The sequence below is a fragment of the Oryctolagus cuniculus genome, chromosome 3, assembly GCF_964237555.1.
Source record: "Oryctolagus cuniculus chromosome 3, mOryCun1.1, whole genome shotgun sequence".
In the NCBI taxonomy this organism is placed as follows: Eukaryota; Metazoa; Chordata; class Mammalia; order Lagomorpha; family Leporidae; genus Oryctolagus; species Oryctolagus cuniculus.
Genome location: NC_091434.1, coordinates 108,387,840 through 108,398,636, shown reverse-complemented (window position 1 = coordinate 108,398,636; position 10,797 = coordinate 108,387,840). Strand labels below are relative to the sequence as shown.

The following is a 10,797-nucleotide window of genomic DNA, read 5'->3' as shown; positions in this document are numbered from 1 at the left end:
GCTGCTGCTTGCCCGGCTTCACCTGCCCGTCAGAGCCTCCCATCTGCAGTCCGTAGAGGGCAGCCTCTCTTTCATGTGAGGATGAAAGTGCAGCCTGCCCACCGTGCCCTAGAGGACTCAGCCATTGGATGGATCAGTCTCTGTCTTTATTTTCAGTCCCACAGGGCTTCATCTCAATGTGTCCCACAAGTGAAGCGGATCAGATGAGAGGAAGGCATGCCACAGAGCTCTGAGACCCGTCAGGAAGGGATGGGGAGGAGCAGCCACCGAGCCCTGGCTGGCAACGGCTCGCTGCTCTTCGCAGTGTTCTGAAACCTGGCGTGGAGAGAGACTATCTTCATGGATCATTTCACTTCAAACCATCAGATCTTCACATCTGAGAATCTGTTCCTTAGAATTACCACCTCGGCGTGATCCAAAAAGCAAGCCTTGCTCCAGTCTGACCTACTTAGACCGCACTCTCACTTGCAAACACCCCACGCTGCAGGAAAGGCAGCTTAGCAGGCTTCTCGGCTCTCAGCCGTGACAAATCCGATGTTACCCTGGAGATGAGGCAGAAAGCTGCAAAGAGCCTGACCAGCAAAGCAGAAGGGAGGCCAAGTCAGCCCGACCTAATCCGTGAGAGAAAGGATGCTATTTGATCTCACAGAATGAAATAGTTATGAACTTAATCATAACTCTGGAAGGAAACTTCACGATTGTATAATCTTTCTAAAAACAAACTCTCTATATTGTAAAACAACAGCTGTTAACTGCAATCAGGAAATGCGGCCACTGATGAGGTTTACATCCAAATACTGCTGCCTTCTGGGCCCATCCTGCTTCTGCGGACTTGGATTCCGCGTGGCTCTGACCCTTCGCTCTCTCGATTCCGACATCGCTGGGCTGGCCTCTTGGTTTGTTTCATCACCACTCTTATTTTTTAAATGTCACTATCAAGTGCTTTATCATCACTGCCCTTTTTGAAAGAAGTACCATAAATATACTTTTAATCACACAAAATTTTAGAAACAGGAAATGAGGCCCAGGAGACAAAGGTGGCTGTGACACTAAGCCTAGTTTTATGCATTAAAAAAAAAACTTTAGAAATGAAGCTGAAGAGGCATTTTACATTTTTATTTTCAGTTGTTTAATATTTTTAGTTAATAACTTTATTCAGAACTTCCAGATTACCTGCAAACATGATCAGTACAGTTGTCTTACTATCAAAAGTATGATTTATTTAATTTTTTGATACACAGACTATGTCCACAACGTGCCCCAAGCCCATTTTAGAGGCGTTCAGTGACTGAGACTCTTACACACTGAGCTGGCTGCTCACGCTTGGTTCAGAACTCCTGAATGATAATTTACCCCCCTAAGTTTTTCTTTTTTACAATCTCCCAGTTAGACCTATGACAGTCCAGAACTGATACTAGCCCAGAGCATTTTTCTGGTAATTAAGAACATAGTTTTCAAACATTTGCTATGTGTGACACAGTGATTAAGACATATCAGGGGAAATGACAACTTAACAAAAGCTTGTGAGACATAGCTAGCAGTGTGCATGAAATCAACAAGATTACAGGAATACTTAGCTTCTGTTAAGTACTTTCAAAAAGTATTTAACACTGAAAGTACTTAGTACACAACCAGAATATGAATTCTTGATTTTCATTCTGAAAAATTTTAGGCAGAAATGAAAAAAAAAAATTGTGTTCAATTCTCCCACATGTAAACCATTTGTCATCCATTCACAGAATGTTCTACTTCTTTACCAAAAATCGTGTGATGTCTGATCCATGCTTTGATGCCAGAGATTGTCTTCTCACCTGACTTCTTTCCTTGGCTTGTCTGGCAGTTCTCTGAAAGGTAAAAAATATGCATGTATACACAGTGGGAAAGGCACTGACTACAGGAGCCATAAACGTATGCTTGGTTAGTATGGAAAAAAAATCTATAGTCACTATATCCACTCACCATTTCTTGCCATGGGGGGTCCCAAACCACAAGGCAGAGTGCCTTAGCAGCTTGGACAAGTGCACTGTGGTCCTAGTGCATGAGGGCCAGGAGAAAGCATGCAACTGCGGGAGATGTTTTTTTACCCAATGAGATTGCACATCTCTAATTTGTGGACTAGGAGGCCACGATTCTCCTTATCCAACTGCAAATTTAACTTTTTAAAGATTTATTTATTGGGGCCTGTGCTGTGGTATAGCGGGTAAAGCTGCTGCCCGCAGTGCCAGCATCCTATATAGGCACCAGTTTGTGTCCTGGCTACTCCACTTCTAACCCAGCTCTCTGCTGTGGCCTGAGAAAGCAGTAGAAGATGGCCCAAGTGCTTGGGCCCCTGCACCCTCGTGGGAGACCCAGAAGAAGCTCCTGGCTCCTGGCTTCTCATTGGTGCAGCTCCGGCCATTGCGGTCAACTGGGGAGTGAACCAGAAGATGGAAGACCTCTCTCTCTCTTTCTCTCCCTCTCCCTCTCTCTTTCTCTGCCATCTTGGGCCATCTACTCTTGGGCCATCTTCCACTGCTTTCCAAGGTATATTAGTAGAGAGCTCCATAGGAAGTGAAGCAGCTGAGATTCAAACTGCTGCTCACATGAGATGGTGGCATCACAGATGGCAGCTTAACCCACATCATAACGCCAGCCCCTCACTGGTGCAATTTTATGGGTGTTAACTGTTGGGATTTGGGAAGCATAAATGAGTAAGATCCTTGGGAAACACTTTGGAGATGAATTCCAATATATCCAAGTTTAAAAAAATATGTATTTATTTATTATTTGAAATGCAAAGTGATGTAGAAAGGGAAGAGACAGAGAGAATTCCATCCAATGGTTCATGCCCCAAATGCCTATAACACCCAGGGCTAGACCAGGCCAAAGCCAGGAACTGGGAACTCCATCCAGGTCTCCTCCATGTTTGGCAGGGACTCAAGTACTTAGGTCATTATTCACTGTCTTCACAGGCACACCAGCAAGAAACCAGATTGGAAACGGGAAAGCTGGGACTAGAACCAGCACTCCAATATGGGATGCAGGCATCCCAAGCAGCTTAGCTTAGCACCACAATGCCTGCCTCTATTCAAATATTTCGACTTGCCTTTTTTTTTTTTTATATCTGAGAATCTATCTTAAGGAATAACCTCAAAATGTAGAACACAATTTTGTTCACAAAAATGATGCATAGTGGCATTATATGTAAGAGCAAAAAAAATATTAAACACCTTAAATATTCTTCAGTATGAAAATGGCTTAGTAAACTGGGGCAGAGATCTACTTACGAGAATATTATGCAACCATGTTAGGGGATATACATCATGAATGGCTGGAGGACATGGGAAAACGCTTGCATTTTGCCAAAAGTGAAAAATTCTGGATATAATGTTGCACATTGAAAATCGGTCTCTTTTGGCCGGCGCCATGGCTCAATAGGCTAATCCTCCACCTAGTGGCGCCGGCACACCAGGTTCTAGTTCCGGTCGGGGTGCCGGATTCTGTCCCGGTTGCCCCTCTTCCAGGCCAGCTCTCTGCTGTGGCCAGGGAGTGCAGTGGAGGATGGCCCAAGTGCTTGGGCCCTGCACCCCATGGGAGACCAGGAGAAGCACCTGGCTCCTGCCTTCGGATCAGTGGGGTACACCGGCCGCAGCGCGCCAGCCGTGGCGGCCATTGGAGGGTGAACCAATGGCAAAAGGAAGACCTTTCTCTCTGTTTCTCTCTCTCACTATCCAAGCAGGGAGGTCCTGCTACATTTTTCAGTAGTGCCTGCTAAAAATTCATCCACTTTTGAGTGTGGCCACCACCAGTCAGTGTGCTTGGTGAGGCCAGCCTGTGGGGCTTGAGGCCGCTGGCCTTCAGGGGCGAGGTTGGTGGCCTGTAGAGGATGGTTCCCTGGACTGGAGAGTGGGTATTCCAAACAAATAAACGAATCTTTTTTTTTTTAAAGTAAATGTCTCACTTGTTATCATTACAAAAATTAATCCTAGTAGATAAACAAAACTATGCCATTTTTTCTCTCTCATTTTACACAGCAGTAACTGCTCAGAGATGTGCAGGGTTAGTAGTTTTCATGCTTTGGCCAGCAGTGCAATCTTTGCACGTTGAGCCGAGTTGGTCCTTGAGATAATTTATCACTGTTCTTAGATATTTCAGGACAGACTTGAGCATATGCAAATATGAAAATCTGTGTCACTGCCCCAATTCACAAAACCTCGTTTGAGGCTCTGGGTCTTTCAAGACTGTGCAATGCAGGAGTTATATTCATTTTTTCTACATGGTAAAAATGTCTTGATTCTAGAATGCATGAAAAGGGACACAGCTTCTCTTGCATTCGTGACTGAGAACTCACACAGGCCTAGAGATGACTGGCAAGTGTTGGGCAATGAAAGGAATCAACCGTATCCTGGATCCCAAACCAGAGGTCTTGCCTCACCCACACAACCTTGCACACCTGCATGCACAATTTTCCATGTGATATCTCAGCATGGAGTCATGGCTGTCTGCAAGCTGCACTGACCTCTTTGTGACAGACCGTGCAGAGGGTCTGCAGGTTGTCCAGTGAGCACTGTCCGCCGCCCCCGTACACGGGCTTGATGTGATCCACCTGCCAGAAATGTCCTTCCCCCGGGTTCCTTATCATTTCATTTAGCTGCAATAAGAACACAGGATCAGCAATTTTCAACACGCACTGTAGGAACTGTTGGTTTTGTATTGTACAATGATGTTTATACAGCAAAACCATGGGGAAAAATACATTAGGATGGCTTTTTATAGCTTTTATTTCAAGTGGAAAAAACCCTCTAGGTTAGCAATTTGAAAGCAATAAAATGTGTTTCTGAAAGTTTTTTTTCCCTTTACCTAACCCATTTTAAAAGACTTAAAAGCAAGTATAAAATACCAAGACCTTTGACAGATTGATAAAAAAAAAAAAGTTTGTTTCTGCATCTTTCCGTTAATTTCTATGTTCACTAAGCCAAAACTAAGGGAAGAATAAGGAGACTGGAAATTTAAAGCTTCTCCTAATATTACTGACTCAAATAATCTTGCATTGTTGACCTAAATGCATTTTTACTATACCAACAACAGTTTCATATTAATAGCTATCACCCAGAACTCTTATTCTATTCATTAGAGAACTTTTCAAGTCACATAGACTGTAGTGAAATTTCTAGAACAACCCACTGAAACTTGCATATTTGGAATAAACAAAGATGTCCACTTAAAGTAGCCAGTGTTGGCCGGCGCCGCGGCTCACTAGGCTAATCCTCCGCCTTGCGGCGCCGGCACACCGGGTTCTAGTCCCGGTCGGGGCGCCAGATTCTGTCCCGGTTGCCCCTCTTCCAGGCCAGCTCTCTGCTGTAGCCAGGGAGTGCGGTGGAGGATGGCCCAGGTGCTTGGGCCCTGCACCCCATGGGAGACCAGGAAAAACACCTTGTTCCTGGCTCCTGCCATCGGATCAGCGCGGTGCGCCGGCCGCAGCGCGCCAGCCGCGGCGGCCATTGGAGGGTGAACCAACGGCAAAGGAAGACCTTTCTCTCTGTCTCTCTCTCTCTCACTGTCCACTCTGCCTGTCAAAAAAAAAAAAAAAAAAGTAGCCAGTGTTTAGGCCAGTCCATATGGACACATATTTAACCAACGATGACCTACCCTAAAATAGGATGTATTTCAACATTCTGCCTGAGGGAGTAAAAGAAATTCACACTATGGCAGTGTACTTGTTTATCACAAAGATGAGCGTGACACTTGTTTATATTTTCTTGGCTTTGGACAGGAACAAACTATAATCAACGTCATGGCTCTTGGCCGTGAGGCCCCATGGGTATTTCTAAAGAACTCTGAAGAAACCTTGTCAGCCATTCGGACGGTACAGGGACCTGATCGAAGGCGCTGGTCTGCGAGGAGCTCTGAGAGGCGTCAAGTTGGAGCCTGACCTTTGTCTTGTATTCCTGACTACCTTCCTTACTCTTCTGTACTGAACTTCCCAGCTTCCGTTAGAAGATACATGCTGATTTTTTAATTTCAAAGTTGACACTGTAAGAAGCAACAAAAAATGGCAGTCTGGTGCCATAAACAAATGGCATATTGTTAGGGAATAATCCATGGTGGGTCTGCCTTTGTAATTGATTCTCTCTCTCCACTTCGATGGGCTCAGTGATCCAAATAGTGTTTATTTTTTCCTAGCAACTGTATGGCAACTCACTTTGGGCCATTCTCTAACACCCTAAATTCATGCCATGAAAGAATCACTCTTCCTCTGAGCTCTGTAGTTTTGAGTGTCTATACCATGTTACTTTTGCATTCCTGCACAGGTGGCTCTCGGTATGAGCTGTAGCCATTTCATTGTGTGTCTTCTGAAAGCGTCCACACTATGGTGGCAGACAGTAACTGGAATCTGGTTAACAACACTGGGATGTATACGTCCCTCACTGATTAGATCAAAAGATCTTTTAGGAGCTCTGGATATCAATAGGGAAACAGTGAATTTCTCAGGCTTTCAAAAGCATGTGAATTTATCTTTGCAGAAATGCTATAAATTCTTTAAAATTTAGCAATACTAGGTAAATAAAAATACATAATTTATCTAACTGGCAGAAATTTATAGATATTTCAGTGGGCAGAGTGTGGTAAGAAATCCTACAGGCAAGCGATGCAGTTCCTTCAAGAATCAGTGGTGTAAAAATAGGGATGAGGGGCTGACACTGTGGCGTAGTGAGTAAAGCTGCCACCTGCAGTGCCAGCATCCCATATGAGTGACGGTTCCCCCAGTCTGGGTTGCTCCACTTCTGATCCAGCTCTCTGCTATGGCCTGGGAAAGCAGGAGAAGATGGCCCAAGTCCTTGGGCCCCTGAACCTGTGTGGGAGATCCAAAAGAAGCTCCTAGCTCCTGGCTTCGGATTGGCCCAGTTCTGGCTGTTGTACCCATTTGGGGAGTGAACTAGCAGGTGGAAGACCTCTCTCTCTCTCTCTCTCTCTCTCTCTCTGTCTCTGCCACTCTATAACTCTGCCTTTCAAATAAATGAATAAATCTTAAGAAAGAAAAACAGGGATGAGATGCTATGGTATATAAATGGAGCACAGGGGCTGGTGCTGTGGCGTAGTGAGTAAAGCTGCTGCCTGAAGTGCCGGCATCCCATATGGGTGCTGGTTCCAGTCCTGGCTGCTCCACTTCTGATCCAACTCTCTGCTATGGCCTGGGGAAGCAGTAGAAGATGGCCTAAGTCCTTGGGTCCCTGCACCCTCGTGGGAGACCCAGAAGAATCTCCTGGCTCCTGGCTTTGGATCGGTGCAGCTCCAGCTATTGCAGCCAACTGGGGAGTGAACCAGTTGATGGAAGACCTCTCTCTCTGCCTCTCCTTCTCTCTGTGTAACTCTGACTTTTAAGTAAATAAATAAATCTTTAAAAATAAATAAATAAGTGGAGCATAAGAAGCACAATGACCAAATACAATATATGGGTCATATTTTCAGCTTAATTTGAACAAACTAACTGTAAGAGGACATGTATGAGAAAATCTAAAATTCAAAATGGACTTACTGTAATTAAGAAATTGTAATTGTGTTGAATGTGATAACATGTTAGAATTATATTTAAAAGAAAGAAGTAGAGAAGAAAGGGAGGAATGAAGGAAAAAAGGAAGGGAGGGAAGAAGGGAGGAAATGAAGGAGAGAGGGAGGGGAAGCGGATGGGAAAAAGGAAGGAAGTCTTTACCTTCGTGAAATGCATAGTGAAAGTAAGGGTGAAATGAAATGTTGTGTGAAATTGCCTTTAACATATGCCAGGAGAAAAAAACAAGTGAGACAAGGGACTGATGAAAGCAAGTGATGAAATGCTGATATTGTTAAGCTGAGTGTTAAGTATATGGGTTCATTATTCTATTTTTCATTTGTATTTGAAAATTCCAATACTAAAAACTTAAAAAATCAAATTAATGAGCCAGTATTCACTACTGAGTACAGTGCTGCCTTCTGACACACAACTGTAAGTTACCTGTTCTAATGGGAGCTTTGAAGTCCAGGTAGAATCCAGGAGATTCTTCCTCTGACTTTTAGGAGCATCTCTCAGACGTAAAAAGAGTTCTTGTGCGTTCACATGACACAGCTGACACACACCATGTTCAGTTTCAAATACTTTGGCTCTCAGGTAACTGTTATTAGATCGAATCCAAAACTCTTCCTGACATTTCAGAGAGCAAAACCGTGAATCCCAAGCGTTTGCTTTACACTCTGGCTTAGTGTGGCAAGTGGGATGCTGACAGCGGAGGCAAAGTGGATTTCCTTCATTATCCACAGCTTGCAAATAGCCTTTGGATGAAGAAGGCTTCGCAGTGAGATCAGCTTGGGCGGTGCAGGGATTTAGATATGGGACACAGGCTCCATCTTCGAAAAAATTTCTATAATGGAACAAAACATTGAATAGGTAACTAATGAACAATTAGTCTAAATAGTCATTGCTTCCTATAAATGTCTTCAAAGTTTCTCTATTGAGAAACAGTAAACAAAGGACCTACAGATTTTGTGATTCAGTGTGGAAATAAAATGGCTATAGTTAGCACTCTATATTCTATGCCAAGTGAAGGAGTGAGGTGTTAAGAAAATTAATTTGAATACAAATATGCCACCTCTCTTAGGAATTTACAAGCCTTTATGTTGAATAATCAAACTTTGAAACATCTGGAGAAACTAGAAAATCTTCTTGAGGCTGGGAAAGCACAGGCTAATATAAAACTCCAACTAGGGGCAGGCGTTTGGCAGAGGGATTAAGTTGCTGCTTGGGATGCCCACGCCCCATATCGAAGTGCCTATTTTGAGTCCCAGCTTCTCAGCTTCCAGTCTAGATTCCCACTAATGTGCACTGTTGGAGGCAGCAGGTAATGGCTCAAGGACTTGGGCCCCTGCTGCCATGTGGGAGACCCTGAATGAGTTCTAGGATCCTGGCTTTGGCCTGGCCCAGCCCTGGCTGTTGTGGATATCTGGGAAGAGAATCAGCAGATGAAAGATCTCTCTCCATCTGTCTCCCTGCCTTTCAAATAAAATGAAAATAAATAAATAAAACCACAACTAAAGCTAAATGCTACCCTGTTCTCTAACTATGTCGGGTCATACACCTCTTTAGGCCAGAGAAAGCATTATGAGTTCTCTCTTCTGGACCCTGATAGCTTAACAGAAGCAGACTCTTGCAGCCATAAAATGACAGTAAAGTGGCTGACAGTGCTGATAGGAGTAAGAACACAAGATAGCTAAGAATTGTGTCCTACAGGTAATTAAAACTAAAAATGAAAAATAACAGGGCACATGCTCAATGTGTTGGAGGAAAAGAAAAAGGTACCATAATCAATTATGTTGAGAAGTCCTAAATGGGAAGTAACATCTGCTATGCCTATTTTCCATGGTTGGTTTCTAGAAGGGTTGAAAGAAAAGACTCATAACAGAAAGAGCTTAAGACTGGGGAGAAGGACCCAGCTTTGACTTAGGTCTCCTGGCATCTACCTTCCTGACTTGGAATGGGTCACTTGGGCTACAGGGTCTCAGGGTCCTTTCTCATCTCTAATTTTTAAGATGAGGAGATCATGTATGTGCCTTGCAGAGTTGGTAGGACTAAGGAGCTACTATATTGTGAAAGCTCTTGGTAACCCGTAAAGCAGCCACACAAATGTGAGGTATTATTACAATTAATACATAAATTTAAAGAAGCAGTCTTAGCACACTGTGTCCTTACTTTGTGGAACGATCCCATGGCCTGGATTCCTTTGTGATCAGCCGGACATGGCCCCCTTCATTCTTCACCTTGTCCATCGAGGCTATGGCAACATCTTCTTTGGTTATGTATCTAAAACAATTACATATTAAATAGGTATCCTCTCTCTCACATAGAGTTTCTCTATTGCTTCTCTATTGCATCTTCACAGAGCTCCTTGCAAGAGCACTAAGAGAAAATGTAAAGTACAATTCTATTCACTGTGCCAACACTAAAGTTAGGAAACGGAGTGGTCTCCCTTTACACTGGTGTCTGTTATGTGGAAAATACATGTGTGTTCCAAGTTAGTTTTCTGAAGGTTTATTTTTCTGAGAAAACCAAGAGTCATTTCAATATCCTTTGGACCAATTTTGACTTAGGGGAGCAAAGGAGTGAGAGAAGGAATAAGAGATGATCAAATATGTGCACAAGTGACAGCCATAAGGACACTGCCTGCCAAGCTGTGCGGAAAGTCTCTCACTGTGTTTTTACCTCCATCAAGTTTCTCCAAATCTCTTTAGTCAGTTACAAGCCCATTTGGGTAAAGGGATTCTCATTTTACTTCACCAGGTTCAATCAAATATTTTATAATCTCAAGGTTATTCCCATTTGTATCAGCCGATGCAGAGTTTATGGAATCTTCCACTGAAATAAAGCCACTCTTGATGTAGGATTTAGAACCTTATTACACAACACTATTAAACTGCACAATGGTTTAGGGACTGGAAGGAAAGAGGCAAGTTACTCTAATTAAAGGTGATGGGGGAATTTAAGTAGGTGAAATGCAATTACCCAATTAACTCCTCCTAATTAGCATGGCCCAGTTACTCTGGTATTTACATTGACTGTAGTTTTTTTAAAATTAGTTTAAATATGTATTTTTTCATATTTTTGAGTACTTCTTCATCTGGTAGCTTGACAATAAAATTCAAGTCTAATCATAATGTAACTGTGCAATTATAGGTAAAATTAAAAATTTTTCTTTTATGTTATTAAGGTAGATTTAATAATAAGATCTCCTTTCCATAAACTACCTTATTAATTTTGTAATTATTTTCACATGGTTCCAAATTTAAGAAGCG

At 43.0% G+C, this 10,797-nt stretch overlaps 1 protein-coding gene across 14 annotated transcripts in view; it reads right to left on the bottom strand.

Moving 5' to 3' along the window:
• Window positions 1-1,094: 1,094 nt before the first annotated feature.
• Window positions 1,095-10,797, bottom strand: part of ZRANB3 (zinc finger RANBP2-type containing 3) — a 303,637-nt gene continuing 293,934 nt past the window's right edge. For all 14 annotated transcript variants that reach the window (XM_070070992.1, XM_070070995.1, XM_070071000.1 and 11 more), the window contains 4 exons: window positions 9,698-9,808; window positions 7,970-8,372; window positions 4,499-4,630; window positions 1,095-1,844 (listed from right to left, as the gene is read on the bottom strand). In XM_070070992.1, coding sequence (XP_069927093.1) covers window positions 1,746-1,844; window positions 4,499-4,630; window positions 7,970-8,372; window positions 9,698-9,808 — 745 coding nt within the window. In that variant the 3' untranslated portion in view covers window positions 1,095-1,745. The remainder of the gene's footprint in view (window positions 1,845-4,498; window positions 4,631-7,969; window positions 8,373-9,697; window positions 9,809-10,797) is intronic.